The sequence below is a fragment of the Alnus glutinosa genome, chromosome 9 (genome assembly GCF_958979055.1).
Source record: "Alnus glutinosa chromosome 9, dhAlnGlut1.1, whole genome shotgun sequence".
NCBI classification, from domain to species: Eukaryota; Viridiplantae; Streptophyta; class Magnoliopsida; order Fagales; family Betulaceae; genus Alnus; species Alnus glutinosa.
The window spans coordinates 10,216,024-10,237,344 of record NC_084894.1 but is presented as its reverse complement, the minus strand read 5'-3'; the positions used below and the strand labels follow the sequence as shown (position 1 = coordinate 10,237,344).

Here is a 21,321-nt window from a genome sequence, read left to right as displayed (position 1 = left end):
GAATGAGATGTTTGCAACCATCAAATAAATATTATAATATAAAATGTAGCTCAAATTGCTGATCGTACACACAACACACATAATTCAGTAGAACTTGAGAAAATATATTCTATTGGTTTTGCGTCTAATTGAGTAGACTTTCCATACTTTTGCAGTATGTGCAAGCCTATATGTGATGGCCATACAGTACCTAAGTTTCTTTTCCTTTTTTTTTTTTTCCCTCTCTCTCTCTCTTTTCTTTTTTCTTTCCCTATCTCTTGCAATTTTGTAGATTTTTTTTGGACGGGTGTAGAGTTCATCATGGTGAAAGCCAGCTATAGATCCATTTATGCTTGCATGAATGGAAAGTTTGCTCTCTCATTGTCATCAAAGCTTTGTGAGGACCACTCAGGAAGAGCCACAAATGGCCAACAATAGGGAGGAGTCAACAAGAGCTATGAGAAGTGAATAGTTGAGATAAGTCTTCTACAAATTGTAATATATATATTTTTTCATGGAGAAAATTAAAAATGTTTCAACCACATCAATTGAATTTGTCAATCTTTTTATGGACGATTATTGCTATGGAATTTGGCTTAACTAGTTAGGTTGTTGTGTGATGCCTTTTCATGTTAAGCTTCCTTGGAAGGTAATGTGATGGCCATTTATCAGATATTTTAAGAAAAATGGGAGGAAAAACCTTTGAATTAATAGGCATATTAGGTTTTGGAGCAAAGTGGGCCTGATGTGCTGAAATCCATATGAAAGTGTGAAAATTTAAGATTGAGACAAAGCTAGAAACATTGGTCCATACATAGTGTGATTTTTTTTTTTTTTAATTTTTTGTAGAGAGAGATAGACAAAGAAAGAGATCGAGATTTAATCAAAGAGGGAGAAACAGACGAAAAGTTACCAGTTCGTCTTGCGTAGCAGCGTCTAGGCAACGGCGTTGGGAACAATGGTGGCTGTGAAAAGGAGAGTGACGTTCCAATGGTTTTTTTCATAGCAAAGGTAAACATGAAGAGACCAGATCCATTGTTTTGACACTATTTTGTTTTTTGCTCCAGGCTAACGTGTCAACCTTTAATTGGAATGCACAAAAATGCATTGTTTATGCCACAATCATATAGAAGTTGCTCTAAAAAGTTAGGGATAATTGCACCATTGGTCTCTGTGGTTGGCCTAAATTACAAATTACTCCATATGGTATCAATATGAATTTAGAGATTCCTGTGATTGACTTAATTTACAAATCGATCCTTAGAGTCAAATTCCGATAAAATTTTTGACAGATTCCGTTAAACGCTATGTAAGCGCCACATCAACGCTAATAAGATGGCGACACGTGCCCATCTTAATAAAAAAAATATAATTTTTTTTTTTAAGAAATGACCAAGAAAGATTATCGAAAGGAGGCAGAGAGTAGACAAAAAAGGATAAAAATAAAACTTATTTAAAAAAAAAAAAAAGGAAGAAAAAAAAAAAGAGAGCAAAAGTGTAACGCCCCACCTTTTACAAAAATGCGTAAGTGAAAATTTCGATTTTCACGTGACATTACGACATTATCAGAGTTATAAATTAGCAGCAGAATATATTTTTTTAATGATAACATATCAGAGCTTCTAAGAAAAATACTTCAAAATATATAGAAATAGTGTAATTGAATAATTACACATTAAAAATAGTATTTGTGCCATGTATGTATCTACAATCAAATTACTCAGAGTATCATTATTACATATCAATAAATATAATAATATTGTTCTCCGAATATTATGATAATGGACTAAACACAGTAGCCCACAAAAATGGGAGGCATCCTAGCCTCAGATACTGCCATCAAGATTACCTAAGGGTCTGAACAATCCTGATACTCCTCATCCTCATAACATGTATTAATATATAATACAGAGAGAAACAATAATACAAAAATACCTAGTGAGTCCACTGTTTTCAATAATGATATGATTGCTGATTTATTAGAAATAAAGAACACAATGCAATGACATAATAAAATGACAGTTTTATATACATAGTCTTATTTATTTAAATAACCATTTTCTTCATGCATTCATCATATGGAGACGTAACTCCAGCATATAAAATCTAGGAGACGTAACTCCACTCAATGGGTACTAGGAGACGTAACTCCTATCTAACGTGTTATAGGAGACGTAACTCCCGTTTATCGAGTTATAGGAGACATAACTCTCGTTTAGCAGAGACCAAACAAAAAGACCTGATGTCCGAAAAAGAACCAAAGAAATAAAGAAAAGTAAGACTTTTGTCTTTTCTATAAAGAAATACCACATCCTTTTAGAGACAAAGAGATGGACTACTTCAAGAGTTTCTCTTTGTTCTCTCAAGAAAAACTGGTGCTCACTTCCTTCTTGTACCAAAACTTCCTCTCTTCTATACACTAGCCGAATGCCACAAAAAAGAAGAAGAAGAAGAAGAAGGAGATGCTATTGCTGGAACTCACTGGAAATGGAGTGAGAGACTTGGGTCTACTGCTACCGTTAAGGTCGTGTGAGCCAAGGGCAAGTATTTTCTAGAACTTAGTCCTTATGTTGTTTGATTTACACTAATACAGAGTTTGTTTGCTTTATTTTACTCATAAATTAAAGGACAAGAGAGTGGGTTTCCTTTCTTTTTTACTGATTTGGCCGAGAAATGCAAGAATAGGGGAGAGATTGATTTTTCTGCTGTCTTTGGGTGTAGACCGAGTGATGGGAAAAGGAGAGGATGATTTTCGTGTTTTCTTTTCTTTTCTGTTTTTAGAGCTGTTGTACAGCGGTACAGGAGGAGAGAATGAGTTGCAGAGAGTTTCTGCATAGGAAGAAAAGAAGAAGATTGGTGTGCAAAAACTGAACGAAGAGGCTTCCTATTTATAGACTTCTTCAACGAACCGAATCCTCTTGAGCTAGATTGAATCCAACAGCTGGGGGAGGTTCTCTGCATTTGGGTGATGAGCTATGATGGTGAGGTGTTGCATGATGTGCTTGATGAGGAGGAAGAATGAGCTATGCGTGAAGGGGTTGCACCTTCCTTGGAGAGCTTGAATGGTGCGGATCATCTGTGTGAAATCGATCAATGGACAGGGTATAGGCAAGTGTCCTATGAGCTAGTCGTAGGTGGAAGAGAATCTGTAAATGATAAGATTCTCTCATCTGCAACTAATTGATACTTAGATCTCAACTAAGAATTTTAATTGAATTCTCCTTGCGTTTGCTTGAGCTGGGCCGGTTCTGGAAGTGGCAAAAATGAGCTCTTTTGATGTTTTAATTGTAGGTGGAATGGTTTGGGCATTATCGACGTGTGGGCTGAGTTTTATGGGCTGGGTTCATGAAGAATTAAAATGGGCCCATAAACATTAATGTTAACTTTTCGTTCAAAACATGAGTAGTATTTTTCGCGGGTGTTTTCGCATCCTAAACGGAGTTAAAAAATTATGAAATTTGGAGGATAGCTAGAGGACTTTGAATAGAGTTTCCTAGTTTTAGAATCAACTAAAATGCAGTTCGTTTGACCCTATTTCTGTTGTTTCAAAGTTTAAGGTCTATTTAAACTTTTATTAAACTAAAACTATAAACAATTCTTAATATGAATATTTATTTTCATAAATATTTATATTTATTCTTTTGTCTTATTATTAGGTCATAAATCATATTTTAAGATATTTTATTCAATATATTAAATTACATGGTATTATAAAAAGGGTGGCTAGGGGTGGCCAAAACGCAATTCGGGGCCACCCCCAGGATTTGGGGGTGGCTGCCAACCTTAGGTTTTTTTTTTTTAGTAAGTTTTTTTTTTAGTTATTTTTCAATATATTTATATTTTTTTTATTAAGATGGACACGTGTCGCCATCTTATTAGTATTGATGTGGCGCTTACATTGCGTTTAACGAAATCTGTCAATTTTTTTAACATAATTTGACTGCAGGGATTGATTTGTAAATTAAGCCAACCACATGGATCTCTTAATTCATGTTGATACTATAGGGAGTGATTTATAATTTAGGCCAATCACAGGGACCAATGGTGCAATGATCACTTATTCACAATGCTTATTATAGTTATAAAATAACATTCTCTCTCTCTCTCTCTCTCTCTCTCTCTCACGACTCTCAATGCCTGCAGCAGCCGGTCCTTGCTTCTTCTTCTTTTTATTTGTTCAAACAAGCATATTTCAATTTCTTGAGAGAGGGAGATGGCGTGAGGGTGAAATACAGAGAGAGAGGAAGAAAGCTGAGTTGGGTGGTGGTGTTTGGGCTTTCGGCATCGGAGCCCACAGTTGGTCCTCTCCCACCATCCTCTAGATCACAACCAAAGGCCGAATCAACACCCTTAACCTCCATGGTTGGTCCTCTAATACATCATGCCCTCCAATTGCAGATGAAAACAAAGAAGAAACGCCGAATCAACACCCTCATGCACACACACCTCTGCAAATGAGAGAGAGAGAGAGAGAGAGATGACATAGACGAGAAAGATGCAGATGGGAGAGAGACAGGGGTGAGAGAGAAAGAAGACGTTGATGAGAGAGAGAGAAGAAAAAAAGAGTTCCTGGAATAAAAAAATTGTTTTAATAATATAGAAAAATGTTAAGAAAATTTCTAAGGTTGAAAAGAGTACTTGGATTCCTCGTAGGAAAGATTCAGTCCAGCAGGTGAATGAGTAAAAGAATGTCTCTGTATTGAAAGAGAAAGTTAGTGAGGGTGTTAAATCGGGTCCTTCTAAGGTGGATCAATGGACTACGGTTAGTAGGCCCAAGAGAACACCTATATCTAGACCTATTATAGCATATAATAGTCAGCATTGGACTAACTCTTTCCAATTGTTGGCTAAGGTGGATGGGATTAAGTATGATGATCGGGAAATTAGGAAATCTAATGAGGCTTTTCAAAAGTTTATGGATGAAATGGAGGATCCTGTTCCCTCTTGTTCTTTAGATAAGGGGAATGGTCAATTGGTAGAGGAAGAGGGGGATTGGATGAGAGTAGGGATGTAATCGAGCCGAGCCGAGTCGAGTTTGGCATTTTCGAGATTGGCTCGTTTAAGAAGCCCTTTAATCGAGCCTAGCTTTAGAATTCTTGTTCGAGCTCGGCTCGTTACGTAATTACCTTGGCTCGAGCTCGAGCTCGCCAAGTAAACCTTATCGAGCCGAGCCGAGACTCGATAGGCTCGGTTCGGCTCGAGCTCAATATGTAGTTAAATATTTAAAAGAGCCTAATTCGAGCCCGAGCCCGATTAAAAAGCTATTCAAGCCTTTAATGAGCAACTCAGCTCATTTAAGGCTCGTTTAGTATGTTTTGGAATATGATCTGTAAATATTAATAAATAAACTATTAAATACAAAATTTATTATAAAAATACCAAATAACTTATTTTAAGCATTAGGCATTCACAATATTACAAGCAACTTTGAAAAAATAAATCTTGAATTACAAGGGAAAAAAAAAAAACCAAAATACACAAAAATGAAAGAAGTACAACTGTAAGTGAACTAAGAGATAAAATTTACATAAATAACTAAAATACAACACAAATTACAGTTTAAATAATTTAATCTCAACTCTAAAGGGTTACAGTTTTCACATATTGACACCACCAACTTAAACAAAATTCATGCAAAATCAAATAACAATTACAAGACAAAATTCAACTCTAAAGGGTTGCACTTCCCACTAGCCACCCTGCATTCATTAAAAAAAGTTTGTTAGATATTTTTACTCCCTTGCATTGTTTACTAAAAGTTCTTCAACCTTAATAAACATGTCAATGGAGCTTGATCACTTAAGATTTATTAGCATGCAAATGATCCTTATTAGTTCCTTGTAGACTAAAGATTCATAAGCAAGCCTTCAAATATAAGACAAACAAGAACAAGTAAAACTAAAAGATTATATAAAAAAACTCAAGACCCAACTAAAAAGTGGTAACAAAAAAATGTGGATACTCTTAAAGAAGCTAGCTTTGGATCTTGCCCAAAACAAAATTCTAGAGAATTATTATGCAGTGAAACTCGAAAGAAGAAGAGACAGTGCTGACATGCAACAATAATTATTGAGAGAGACAAAAACTAAACAACCATAGCTAAGCAGAAGAAAAAAACATATCATGCAAAAAATAATTAATTAACCAATTAAGATTGAAATGTCAAATGGATTAAAAATTAGAACACAGTGAAAATACGTCAATTTCCTAGTAGATGCACTCCAACGTGTATAGGCCAAACACAACCCCATTTAAAGTAGGCAGCTACAATGAAAGTTCCTTTTTGTAAGTTATTAAAACTTTGTATTTTAGATATTTTCCTTTCTAGTGGAACTGAGGAAATTGCTTATCAAAATTTTCTCTCTTTCAGCTAGTCTTCTTGAACATTTTTTTTTTTAATTTTCCAACCACAGCACTCGAGCAATTCCTTCTTGAAATCACATTAATATGGGACACACTACACACATATGTTCAAATAGAAAGGTTAAGGTCCCAAGTTCAATTTTGCTTCCATTGTTTATAGAAACATTTCTTTGAATTCCTGTGTTACAGTTCCAAATATTTCACTAGATTTAACCCTTAGAACGTGCAAAGAAATTGAACAGAAATTTGATCAATCAAACATAATGTACCTCGTTTTCATGAAAAACGATATAAATGCATGCATTGTGATTGATGACGAAGAGATGAAAATGTTCATTGAGGGAGATTTTTACACTAATTAAAGTGGATCTGATCTTGGCGTGGGTAGTGATGATTGGGTTGTAATGCATCTACTTGAAAATAGGTTCGAGAATCAAATCGTTATTGTTATGCAAATCAACTTCCTGCAATTTATATATATATATATAGACATTTCAACTAGGATGATCATAACATCAACATTCAGTAGCTAAAAGATATCTGAAGCTTTTTTTTTGGGGGGGGGGGGGGGGGGGGGGGTAGATATGTATAACTTCTGCTGTGAGAATCAGCACATCCATTTTTTTGCAAACATCAAAATAGATTGCAAGGTTATACACAAAAGACAAACAAAAAACAGTAGTTGGCAATCTATTTTGATGTCACGAAAAAAAAAAAACCTTGAATAATACAAAGATGTCAAAATACGAGAAGTTACATTAGTCTCCCATTTCATATCACCATAGGAGGAAAAAGGTTCTTTGTTAGTAGAGATGATGGTACAAGAATTAATGATCTAGTTGAGGTGAAGCAGAAAGTATTAGGTATTTCCAAAAGTTGCTTAGTGAAACCTCCCTAAATAGGCTTGTCAATCTAAATGCACGTGCCATACCCAGAAGATTGTCACGACTTAGGAAAGTGCTAATCAATCAGTATTATACCTTAAAATAACTAATTAATCTTTTTATAAAATCAAGTTTCAAATGATAGAACCAATATAAAACTTAGTATTCATGCAACACCTTCACAGTTTTGTAATGTAAAATAAATGGAACCTTCTCAATCTTCACAGTGTCTGCATTGCTGGTCAAAGCTAAAGTGGCCGAGCTGCATCAACTTTTGACTTTTGTTCTCAAAGCTAGCCACCCTGCATTCACTAAAAAAGTTTGTTAGATGTTTTTACTCCCTTGCATTGTTTACTCAAAGTTCTTCAACCTTGATAAACATGTCAAGAGAGCTTCATCACTTAAGATTTATTTAGAACATAGAATTTAATTATCATGACAAACATGAATTACCATTACCATATCAAGAGAGCTTCCATTCCCTCTGGACATAATCTCACTGCCATTCCAAGAACTAAACCAAAAATCTAAGTCATCTCAAGAGCTAAACCAAAATGGTTAGGGGTTAGTTTGTCAAACTACTCAAACTTTTCCTCTATTTTTTTTTCACTTCTCCCAAAAAAAACATTCTAACTTTTTTACACTTTTTATATCACATCAATCATTTTTTATTATTATTCAAATAAAAAAAACCCACTACAAAACAAAACTTTTTCACTTTTCTATAAAACATTCTCAAATTTTATATCACATCAATCACTTCTTACTACACAACACACAAATATTCTCCAACAAAATTACTTACCAAACAAGCCCTAGATATTTTTACTCCTTTGCATTTATTTATTCAAAGTTCCAAAAACCTTGATAAATATGTCAAGGGAGGTTTATAAATAAAATAACACATAAATTGTTTGAAAAGTATATGTAATGCCATCGCCCAATCATGCCCACAAAAGATCATAGAAGTATGAAACAACAGTTCAAAATACAACACGAAATTCGAAATGCAATACCAAATTCAAAATACATATATAGTCCTTACGACTTTGAACTTCTTGAATCATGGTGGCGTTGGTAAGTCTACTTCAACCACTTTCTACAAAAACAAATAGAAAAAGTTATAACTTACTATAATGTCTTAAAACAAATAATTAACACATAATAAAAATGTGCATAAAAGTCTCACTTACAGTTTCATCTTCATTTATTTCATAATTTTTTCTAAGTCCATGTAATGCCCTCACCCAATCATGCCCACATAAGATCATTTCTACTGTTTTGGTGGACAATCTCGCTCTATGAGGATCAATTACTCTACCACCAGTACTGAAGGATGATACTGATGCTACTGTAGTGATTAGAATAGCTAAAATGCCCCGTGCCATCTTAGACAAGATGCGATACTTCAAGGCATTAAATTTCCATCATGCCAAAGCCTCAAACTCAGCATCTATGTCTTCTTCATTGACATCATTTTCACATATGTAAATGTCATCTTCAAGATATACATCCAAATCTGTTTTAGCGGGTCGCACAACATCATTACATCTTACATGTTGCAAAAACCTTGATCGACCAATAGGAGCTTTGACTGCAGCAACTCTAGTAGAACCACTTGTAGAACGGGAATTTTCCTAAGCAATTTGTTGTAGTTGCATAACAGATGAATTATGAGAAGTTACATATACCTCATATAACTCATGAAGAACGGAGTAGACATTATCAATGTCCATAGAAGCTTCAAGCTCTGGGTAAATTAGAGGGAAACAAAATTTTATCAACTTCATTTTGTATCTCGGATCCAGCACAGCTGCTAGTGCCATTAATAAATTGCAATTACCCCAATACTTCTCAAACTTGTTACTCATTTTACTCACCATTGCCCTGATGTACTCATTATTATCCCTACACTTCAACAACAATACTTCTTTAATCCTCCAAACCTCAGGTAGAAACAGATTTGAAGTTGGGTATTCACTGCCAAATACTATGTTGGCCACATCATTGAATATTGACAAAATTTGGTTCACATTTTCAACCTTCTCCCATTCTTCAAGGCTTATTAACCACTGAAATGCTTGATCACTTTGATGGTATCTAGGAAATACGTCTTTGAATTGTACAGTTGTCGCCAACATCATATAAGTGCTATTCCAACGTGTAGGGACATCTAAAATCAATTTCTTGCCAGGGAGTTGCAATCTTTTTGCAATATCACTAAATTTTCTCAACCGACCCTCAGAAGCCACTATGTACTTGATACCCTCTCTAACTGAATCAACTATGTCTCCAATTTCAGCAAGTCCTACTTGCACCAACAAGTTAGTAATATGAGCACAACATCGCACATGAAATAATCGACCTCCAATAGGCAAGACTTCCCTTAACTCGAAATCATCTTTAAGAATTATGATAGCAGTATCATTTGCTTTAGCATTATCAACCGTTATTATAAATACCTTGTCTTCAATGCCCCAATCACCAAAACACTTTCGCAGTTCTTCAGCAATAAAAAACACCACTATGTGGAGGTGGCACATAACAAAAATTCAACACTCTCTTTTGAAGGAACAAATCGGAGTCGACAAAGTGGCAAGTCACCACCATATATGACACTTTTTGTGCACTTGTCCACATATCCGTAGTGATGTTGACCTTGTCCACCCCCTCAACATGTTTTCACCTTCTTCTTCTCAATGTTATACATAGTAAAGCAATCTTTCCTAATAGTTGCACGACTAACCTTCTTCCAAAGAGGATTTAAGGACTTACAGAACTTGTTAAACATTTCATACTCCACTATTTTAAAAGGATAATCATGGCAAAGAATCATGTGAGCAGCAAGTTCTCTAGATCTCTCAATCTTAAAAGTAAAATTTGACATAGATATATCTCCCGTTGCATCAGGATCAAAGGCAATGCACTTTTGCTTCTTGTTGGCCGACACATATTTGAGACACGCAACCAAATGCCTACCAAGTGTAGAGGTAGAACTTGAGATGGAAATGGCAAACAACTTTTTGCACCACTTACACTGTGATTTCTTGACACCACCAACTTCACAATATCAAAGTCATTCCAAACAGGCGAAGTCTTCCGCCTCTCTCTCTCTCTTTCCATACACATTCTTTTTAGGATTTTCATCAGTAGGACCCACAGTTTGGGATTCACCGTCTAAGGAAGGACTTATCATCGAGTCATCCCCACACACAGATTGATTGACTTCTATTGGTTGACTTGTATCTTCCATAACTAATTAACTATTAAAATGTGAAAGATAGGTTATAGGTATGAAACAGAAATGCCCAAAACTATGAACAAATATACTAACACAATATGGCAAAAAACAAAACTAAAACATAACATGACAGATTTTTAACAAAACAAAATATGACAGATTTTTAAAGTAAAACAAAACAAAATTTCTAACATGGTGGATTATAACATTGTAGATTTTTAAGTTGTGTAGATCATGGCTGTTTCTAAACAAATAAATTAAACAAGGAACAACTATACTAACACTGTAACACAACATGACAGAAAACAAAACTAAAACGAAACATGACAGATTTTTAAGTAGCATAGAACATGGCTATTTCTAAACAAATAAATTAAACAAGGAACAACCATACTAAGTTACTAACACAACATGGCATAAAACAAAACTAAAACAAAGCATGGCAGATTTTTAACAAAACAAAACAAAAATAAAACATGGCAGATTTTTAGACTAAAACAAAACAAAACTTCTAACATGGTGGATTGTAACATGGCAGATTTGTAACTTTTTTTGTTTTTTTTTTCCTCGCCCTCTAGGTATTATACAAGAAAATCACTAGAACAAATTAAGAGAGGGATACCTTATTACCAATTGCACGCCCAAAGCCATTTGGAACTGCTGCACCATCTACATCATCGACATTAGCTTTAAGATTGTTTATAACCCTAAAATACAACACTTCAACTATCATAAATGAGAAAGTCACTAATGACAGGGCCTTAAATAAGATTAAAGAGAAAGAAGTATACACCTAAAAAAAGAAACAGAAAGACAAACTATATATACATTACATAGGAGCTTAACAACACATAGAAATTTAACCATATGTCCATTATTTTATATTGCATTTCAGGACATAGATAAGCAGACCCATTATTTTATATAAAGCTCAAACTCAAGTGAAAATACACTCCAGAAAATCTGGATCAAAACTCCTGCTTAGGGACAAACCCCCTAAACAGGAAGAAACAAAGAAAAGCTATACACAAATGGCTAAACTTAAAACAAAGCTATACACAAACAACTAAACACAAAATAGAAAATACAAGTCTATAACAAATCCAACCTAAACTGCAAACAAAGTAGCAATCAACAAAACACCAGAAACAAATGCTGCACTGCAAAAGAAAAGAGCAGCAGCTCAAGAGTATCAAAACAACAAACAGAACCCAACCTCAATCAATCTTTTTTTTTTCTTTTTTTTTTTTGTGATGAGTAAGTGAACATTTTATTCCTAAACAACATCGAAATACAAACAATGGTCTAGCAAGACCATCGAAAACAACAAAACCAGAGCAGATAAGATTTTTTTACACAAAAACAAATGAAAAGCACAACATATTAAACCAGTACAGAACCATCTACCTCAGTCAATTAATCTTTAGGAATCACAAACACTTTGAAACTCAAGTGAGATAAACACTTCAAAAAATAATCTGAAAAAGGGTCATAGATTCATGCCTTCACATTGATACAGAGTCCAAATTGCAGATTTTGTAAAACACGATATACACCGAAACATCAAACTTCAAACATATGAAACGCCCCCTAGCCCCATACTCTTTAGTATTTATGTTTTTTCTATGCAATAAGCATTAATATTGTTTTTTTCTAAGCAATAACCAGAGCTCCAAAGCAGAATGCCAGAAGCTGAGATGCATAAATATCAATATATCATATTATAAAAATGTAAACACATCAGGCAATCACGTAAAGGCAGGCAAAGCTCAATAATCGAGTGAGTTAGTGACAAGAAAAACTCAAACCGTTGGATCAAAATAATCCAATGGTCGGATGGAAACCACTCCTTCAAATCCATAGGTGAAAGGCCAGACAAAACATTTAATGGCCGCTCCCTCTCCATTGAATCGTTGATGTTCTGTCTTCTCAAGTCTCTCTCCATGTCATCACCATTGTCACGCACTCATGCCTCACCGTGAACGGATCAGATGATCGAAAAGAAGAAGATCTTTATGCACCGTTGGATTCTCCAGACACAAATCGCGCATGGGAAGCTTCGCCAAAATTCAAAACTCTTCTCTAAAACAGCTACAGGAGGCATTCGAATGGTCTTGAAAGATTAGGAGAATGGGTGTCATAGGGGGTACTGGGTAGTGGGTAGAGTCAGTCTGAGTTCCCTCGAATCCCCTCTTCTACAGTTCAGGCTCTGCTTCTAGCCTTCTAGTCTCTTCTTTTTGATTTAGGGGTTTTTTCACTTCTTATGATCATTTTGTATTTTTGTTTATAATCGTTCAAAGAGATTGAGAGTTACTGTTTAGTCTATTTGATATCATTCGTTGGATGAAATGTGAGTGAGAGAATTGGTGAGTGGTGGTAGTTGGGTTTGTTTAATGCTAGCATTAAATGCAAAGCATTTCAAATTTGAAATTTTCAATCGATTTGCCCCGACTTCTGGAATCTGGATGCTTCTTCTTCTTTTTTCTTTTGTCATTTTTTTTTAAACAACCAAATAACAATATTTTATTATAAAAAGATAAAACTAAAAAAATAAAATAAATATAAAAGAATAAAATCTAATAAAAATATAAATAAATAAAATAAAATTATTAGTTTTAAAAAATTAAAAAAAAAATACAAAGGGGTGGCAACCTAGGCCACCCCCAAAGGTGACAGCCACCCCTTTGTATTTTTTTATTTTTTATTTTTTAAAACTGTTATTTTTATTTTTATTAGATTTTTTATTTTTTATTGTAATAGACACCTATGACGTATTGACTTCCTATTGGGTGTGACATGGTTGACTAACGAAATCAGTTAATTTTTTGATGAAAAATGTGTTCAGAGAGTGATTTGTAATTATTGTTCACTACGATGACCACCCATGAACTTTTTGAACTACAATGAGTGAAAAATAATTATAGACAACCCTAGAGACCAACAGTGCAATTATCTCTTTTTTTTAGTCTAAAAAAATATAATATTAATCAAAGTATAAAGATATCATTATATCAAATTAAAACACAACTTATTATATGCAAAATGCAGTGACAATATATATTTATTATCTATACATAATACATAGTATGATTATGTACTTTAATATACTAATGTAATTTATTTATAGACACACATACATAATATAACTACAATTTGTGTAAATATGAAAGTATTGTAAATTTGTAATTAATACATAATGTAAATAAAATATAAGTTAGTATATAATTAGGTATTGACATTTGACCAACTAGTTAAAGTGTTACTTTATTAACTAACAAATAACTAGTTACTATAATAATACAGGTTAATAATATATGATATATACAAAATATTATGTAACGTAAATCCTAAATTCTAATTCCTTAACTATGCATAGGTAGTTACTTCATTAGTTAATAACTAGTTAGTTACTTAATAAGACGCTAATACCTTAACTATGTCTATACTTTATGAATCATATAATATTATATGAGATTATCTAGTTATTTAGTTACTTAGTATGATTATGTAATTTAATATACTAATGTAACTATACTAATGTAATTCCTTCAAAAAAAAAAAAACTATACTAATGTAATTTATTTATTAACACACACATACATAATGTAACTATAATTTGTGTAAATATGAAAATATAGTAATTAATACATAATGCAAATATAAGTTAATATATAAGACTCTAATACCTTAACTATACTTTATGAATCATATAATATTATATGAGATTATCTAGTTATTTAATAATACTCTCTTTTCTTAACCATAACCTTATGTTGTGATTTATGAATCATATACGCTTAATTAATACATTATAACTAGTTAGTAAGTTAATACTAATATATATACAGACAAAAAATTAAGTAACCTATATTTTTTCATTATCAAAATAACCTATAATTAACTATAAACATGTTTTTAACTAACTTGTTACTAGTTAGTACGTTAATACTTAATGCTGATATATACATATATACATATATATATTAATAGAAAATATTGAGTATTCTAACTATATCGACTAAGTCACTTATTTACTTAGTATATATTAATTAACTAGATAATATGTTAGTTTATTGACTAACTAGTTAGTCTGTTATACTAAAGTTAGCTCAATTACTAATATACATACTTAAATATATATAACTCATTTTGATTAACATATTCAAATATATATATATATATATATATATATATATATATATATATATATATATATATATATATATATATATATATATATATGTGTGTGTGTGTGTGTGTGTGTGTGTGTGTGTGTGTGTGTATGAATCATGAATGAGTTAATGAGTTGAGTCGAACTTCATTACAACTCATAAGTATTTAATGATAATACTTAAATGAGATCATATGAGCTAAATACTATCATATGATCACATAATTCATATGATTTTAAATCTTAGATCATGTGATCTAATGATTTATAAATATATAATAATAATAGTTAAATCATATGGTCATATTTATATGATAATGATTAAATGGGGTAATATAAATACAAACATTGAGTAACCTATATAATTTTATAAATAATATATATATATATATATATATATATATATATAGTTGAGCTTTATACGAGCTAAGCTCACGAGCTGTAACGAGTTGGGCGAGCGGGTTGGTTGAGCTTTAAACGAGCTAGGCTCGCGAGCCCCTTTATCGAGCGAGTCAGATATGTATCATTTATTAATCGAGCGGGTTTCTACAGTAACGAGCGGGTTTCTACAGTGTCAAGCTCGAGTTCGGGTCGAGTTTAGCTGGGCGGGTGTCGAGCGAGATGTCGGACAGACTGGCTTATTTACATCCCTAGATGAGGGGATTTTCACCTCATTTATGAAACTTCTTATCTGGAATGTGAGGGGACTGAACCACCCTTCTAAGCAAAAAGAGGTTCTAAGCATCTTAAGGGCTAATAAGATTAGTATTGCTTGCCTTATTGAGACTAGAGTTCAGGAGCATAAAGTTGTTTCTATTTTTTCTTCTATGCTGCCTGATTGGGAGTGTTGTTTCAACTATGGGAAGCATGCTTTAGGCAGAATTTGGCTTTGTTGGAATAAAGCTGTAGTGAGATTTTCAGTTCTTGATAAGAGTGATCAATGCATTAATTGCCTGGTTCATTATATTAAGGATAATACTGATTGGTTCCAAAGCTTTGTTTATGGGGCTAATAAGCCTGTTGATAGGCATTCTTTGTAGCAGACTCTCTATTCCATGAAGTTGTAGGTGTCTTCTAAGCCTTGGATTCTTTGTGGGGATTTCAATGTTGTGAGGCAATTGTCTGAAAAATGGGGTGCTGATAGCTTGAATGCTTATGAATTGGAGTTTGATAATTGTCTTAACAGTTTGGAGGTTACTGATCTTAATTTTAGTGGCTGCCTTTTCACTTGGAACAATAAAAGTGAAGGTTCGGGGTTTATTGCCAGGAAATTGGATCGAGTGTTGGTTCGGGCTTTGTAATTTTGGTAGAACTTGTGTGGATTTTCCTTCGGGTGGTATTTCTGACCATTCTCCTACTTTCATTTCAATAGGGACAATGGTGAGTTTTAGTCCTAAACCTTTCAAGTTTTTCAATTATTGATTGGAAAATAAGGATTTCATGTCTTGGATTTCTGATTGTTGGAGTCAAGATGTCCAGGGTGTTCCTATGTTCAAGTTGTGTAGGAAACTCAAAGCTGTTAAGATAATGCTTTAGGAGAAAAATGCTGGTTGTTATGGGGATATCAAAAATAAAGTTTTGCAAGCTCGGGCTCATTTGGAGTTGGCTCAACATGATGTTCTTGATTCCCATGGTAGTGCAGCTAGTTTGCTTAGGGAGAGAGAATGTCTGCATGTTTATGCTTCTCTTATGAGGGCTGAATAGGCTTTTTTTAAGCAAAAGGCCAGAAATCAACGGTTTCAATTGGGTGATCAGAATAATGCGTTTTTTCATAGTAGTGTGAAAGGTAGACATGCTATTAATACCATTACTCATCTTTATGATGAGCATGGTAACAGAGTTGAAGATATTGGTCGAATTAAGGAAGTAGCTGTGGAGTTTTATGAGAAACTCTTGGGTTCTTCTTCTTTGGAGTTTACTAATATGCATTTTGCTAGGCTTAATGAGTTAATTTCTCCTGTCATTTCTTTGGAGAATGCTACTCTGTTGAGTAAGGAGGTTACTGCAGAAGAAATCAAAGCTACTCTTTTCAGTATGAAGGCTAATAAGGCTCCTAGCCCTGATAGGTTTTCTGCTGATTTTTTCAAAGCTTCCTGGACTATTGTTGGGGAAGATTTTGTTGCTGCTGTCAAAGATTTCTTTAATATTGGTTTTCTTTTAAAAGAGATAAATGCTACCATTTTGTCTTTGATCCCAAAGAAGCCTAATCCCTCAGGTATGGGTGATTACCGACCAATTTCTTATTGTAATGTTATTTACAAGTGCATTACTAAGATTCTCTCCAATATAATCTTGTTGGTTCTTGATTCTTTGATTTGTCGAAATCAGTCTGCTTTTATTCCTGGTAGAAATATCTCAGAGAATGTTCTTTTGGCTCAGGAGCTTGTTAGGAATTATCATAGGAAGGACAGCAAGCCTAGATGCACCTTGAAAATTGACTTGATGAAAGCATATGATTCGGTCAATTGGCAATTCATTATTCAGTGTTTGGTTTGCTTTGGGTTCCCAGAGAGATTTATTAATTGGATCAGGATTTGTATCACTTCTCCTAGATTTTTTGTTTCCCTTAATGGTAATCTTGCTGGTTATTTTAAAGGTGCTAAGGGGCTTAGACAAGGGGACCCTCTTTCCCCTTATCTGTTTGTCTTGGCTATGGAGGTGTTTTATAAGTTGATGTTGGAATACACTAAGGCTGGTTCTGGTTTCAAATTTCATCATCGTTGCTCTATGTTACAGATTACACATTTGTGCTTTACTGATGATCTCCTTATTTTCTCTGAGGCAGATAAGTCTTCTATCTCCATCCAAGCGCCTCTTCGGGAGTTTGAAAGTTTGTCTGGTCTTAAGGCAAATCCATCCAAAAGTTATATGTTTTGTTCGGGTATTTATTTGAGTATGAAGGCTGCTTTACTAGATAGTTTGCAGATGAAAGAGGGAAAGTTACCTGTTAGATACTTGGGAGTTCCTCTGATTTCTTCCAAGATGTTTGCAGATGATTGTAAGTCTTTGATTGATAAGATTTCTAGCCAAATTGGTTCTTGGACTTCTCGGAATCTTTCTTTTGCTGGGAGACTGCAGCTGTTGTCTTCTGTTTTGTATAGTTTGCAGGTGTTTTGGTCTGGGATTTTTATTCTTCCTAAACAGATCATTCATGAGATTACTCCGAAATTTAACCGTTTTATGTGGAATGGTAAAGATAGTGTTTATGCTAAGGCTAAAGTTGCTTGGAGTGAGCTATGCTTTCCTAAGCAGGAGGGCTAGGGGTTAAAAAATTTGGAGGTTTGGAATAAATCTTCTATGCTTAGGCATATTTGGAATTTTTTTGCTTGTGCTGGCTCTATTTGGGTTGTTTGGATCCAAACTTATTTGCTGAAAGGAAGGAGTTTTTGGAGAGTTAAAATTCCTTCAGACTGTTCTTGGTGCTGGAGAAAATTGCTTAAACTTCGGGAGTTTGCTAGGAACTGTATTAAGTTTGAAGTTGGGGATGCTAGTAATATTCATATGTGGTATATCAGTGGTACCCTTCTGGTGTGTTGATTGAGAAGTATGGCCCTCGAATTGTTTATGATGCTAGTAGCCAGTTAGATTCCAAACTTATTTCTGTTTTGAATAATAGAAATTGGTGTTGGAAGCCTGCTAGGTCTGAGGCTCTTGTGGAGATTCAATGACGTCTTCCGGAAGTTTCTTTAGGTCTTATTGACAAGCCAGTGTGGTATATTGCTCGTAAAGGTTCTTATGCTTGTTCTGACACTTGGGAGTTTTTGAGGGGTAAGAAACCTGATGTTGTTTGGTGGCATTTAATCTGGTTTCCCTTATAGCTATTCCAAAGCAAGCGTTTATCCTCTGGTTGGTTGTTCAGAATCTCCTTACTACGGGGGGTCGTCTTCTGGTGTGGGGATTTCAAAGAGATATTAACTATGTTTTTTGTAAGCATGGTGTTGAGAGTAGGGACCATTTGTTCTTCGAGTGTAGCTTCAGTTCTCGTATATGGCGTGCTTGTATGCAACATTGTCCTTTTATTGCTACTCATACTAATTGTCGGAGTTTGTTGGATGATGGTTGTAATCACTGGAAGAAGAAGACTTTGGCTGGGATTTTATGTAGACTTGTTTTTATTTCAGCAGTGTATGACATTTGGCATGGTAGGAATGAAATTAAGTTTCATGGGCACCCCAAATTTGAAGAACAAATTCTGAAGTTGATATTTTGGGAAGTTCGTAATAGAATTTCTGGCTCAAGCAAATTTAAGAAGACTAGGGAGAATATTAGAATTTGTCAATTCTGGAACTTAGCTTGTTCTGTTCTGTATGTTCCAGTTTTGTTTGTTGTGTTGGTTCTGGTTTTGTTGTTTCTTTTGCTTTGTTGGTTTTTGCTGCTATTGTGATATAGCTGGCTCTGGTTGTATTGTTGTTTCTTTGTTCACTTTTTAATGTTTCGTAGTTGTTAATAATATTGCTTACTTATTCATAAAAAAAAAAAAATGTTAAGAAAATTTATTGTGGTATGCATTTGAATACGAAAATAAAAAATAATTTTATTTTTTATATTTTAAAGGGAAAATTACAATTTAGACTTCTAAACTGTCAGCCGTTTTGCAATTAGCCCCATGACTTGCCAATGCTTGGATTATGGCCCTCCAAACTACCAAAAAATTTAAAAAATGCACATTTTGTTGAAATATGCCTATAATGCTCAGCTATGTATCATTTTTCAACCCCTAGGCCCACAACCACCCCGAAAGCCATTTTGTGGTGGCCCGAAAGCCACCCTAGGGGTCGGTGGTGGCTCGCAGACCACCCCCCTTCATAAGGGGGGTGGCTGCCACCGACAACTGCCTCCCAAAGACCCCATTTTTTTTTAAGAAAGAAAAAAGAAAAAAAAGAAAATTTTAGTTTTTTAATTTGTTAATATATATTTTAATTTTTAATTAAAAAATAACATGTGTAAGGTGTATTATAGACATATTTCGACATAAATGAGTTTTTTTTTAAAACGTTTTGATAGTTTAGGGATTAGAGTCAAAGCGTTGACAGTTCGTGAGACTACTTGCAAAATGACTAACAATTTTTTTTTTTTTTTTTTTTTTTTTTTTTTTTTTTTTTTTTTTTTTTTGGAATAGATCTATTTCATTCATCAAACCAATAGAGTCAAAATGCTCTACAGAACTAGAGTCCAAGACTCTGAGATTACATTTTCCGGATACCCGGAAAAAAATCTAGCCAAATACCTACAATTCCTACATTACAAATTCTAGATTGGAATTTACAAATGATCACCATGACGCCCCCATACTGTTTGGGCCCATTCAGAAAACCGGCCTTTCGGACAAAAAACACAAACTTCTCCATAATCGTCTGGCAGAAAACTTCTCCTATTATGTCGCCAAAAATCTCTCTCCCGTTTGAAAAAACCGTTGACGGTTTTTTGCCCTCAAATCAGATGCAAAGCGGTTCCCTGAGACACGAAACCACTCTTCCCTCGACCCTCCACCCAAGCAGAGAACCGCTTGCCATCGTTGTTATAAACCGCCATGGAAGAGACCATCGTGGGTTCCACCAACAGTAGCACAAGGTGAAAACCCCTTCGACTATCTGCACCAGCGTTTCTGCCAAAAAACCTCCTTCAAAGCGTGCACTGGCCTCGTGAAAGTAGAACCCATGAACCATATGGAAACCATGAGAGAGATCTCCTGCATTACAAACCCAGCATGTCGTCACCGTCAAGACCAGCCAGCATTGTCTCTCCGAGCCAACAAAGAAGGAAAACCCTCGCTTGTTCCATTAAATCCAGTAGGCGCAGCATGTATTAATAGCAGATCCAACCCCGGAACAGCGTGGGCTTGAGGGAAATTTTACCCATAAAAAGATCACAAACGAAACAAACTCCAAAAGGAGAAAACAAACCACAACAAAGATAGAAAACTACTTCTCAATCCCATGAGAGGACGAGAAAACACTACAAACAACCTTCTCCATTAAGGTAACAACTTCGCCTGAAGAGAGAAGAAAACACCCTACCGGAAAACTAAATAACAAGTACCCAATCCACCATGGGAGGAAGGATCCTTAACACAATATGCTTTAGCCTCAACTCTCTACTCTCAATTTTTCGTAAATCACCAATCCTGTTTAGGCCTCACTTTTTTAGTTATTTTTTTTCTTGACTACAAAATGACTAACAATTTAAAAGGCTAAATTATAATTTTTTGGGAAAAGTACACATAACCCCCTCAAACTACCACTCAATTGTCAATGTACCCCCTAAACTACCAATTGTGTCAATCTCCCCCCTTAAACTACCAGAAAATGTCAATGTCCCCCCTAAGACCAACAAAAATACAAAAATAACCCTAATTTTTTTTGAATAAGACAAAAATGTCCTCATAAATTCAAAAAAAAATTAAAACTAAAACTTAAAAACTTAAAAAAATTAAAAATTAAAAATTAAATTAAATTAAATAAAAAACGAAAAAAAAATATTTTAAAAAAAAAGAACAAATTTTTTAATTTTTTTTTTAAAAAGTAAACAAAAAATAACTGATTTTTTTTTTTTTTTAAAAAAAAATCAAATGAAAAAAATAAAAAAGAAAAACCAGTTTTTATTAAATTAAAAAACGAAAAATAACAAATTTTTTTAAACAAAAAAACAAAAAATAACTGAAATTTATTTATTTAAAAAAAATA

General features: G+C 34.0%; 1 protein-coding gene across 1 annotated transcript; it reads right to left on the bottom strand.

Annotated features, from left to right (window-relative positions):
* Positions 1-8,653: 8,653 nt before the first annotated feature.
* Positions 8,654-9,769, bottom strand: LOC133876750 (zinc finger BED domain-containing protein RICESLEEPER 2-like). Its single transcript, XM_062314997.1, has 3 exons — positions 9,070-9,769; positions 8,918-8,976; positions 8,654-8,863 (listed from the first exon to the last, which is right to left on the bottom strand). Exons 1-3 carry the CDS (start codon positions 9,767-9,769, stop codon positions 8,654-8,656), a joined length of 969 nt encoding a protein of 322 aa, XP_062170981.1.
* Positions 9,770-21,321: the final 11,552 nt, after the last annotated feature.

Excerpts from the sequence above, each read along its gene's own strand:
- LOC133876750 (XM_062314997.1), bottom strand. The coding sequence starts at position 9,769 with ATGTGCCACCTCCACATAGTGGTGTTTTTTATTGCTGAAGAACTGCGA. Across the intron at positions 8,977-9,069 it reads CAAGTTTGAGAAGTATTGGG|AGCTTGAAGCTTCTATGGAC; the intron begins GTAATTGCAATT and ends TAATTTACCCAG. Across the intron at positions 8,864-8,917 it reads TTCTTCATGAGTTATATGAG|GAAAATTCCCGTTCTACAAG; the intron begins GTATATGTAACT and ends CAAATTGCTTAG.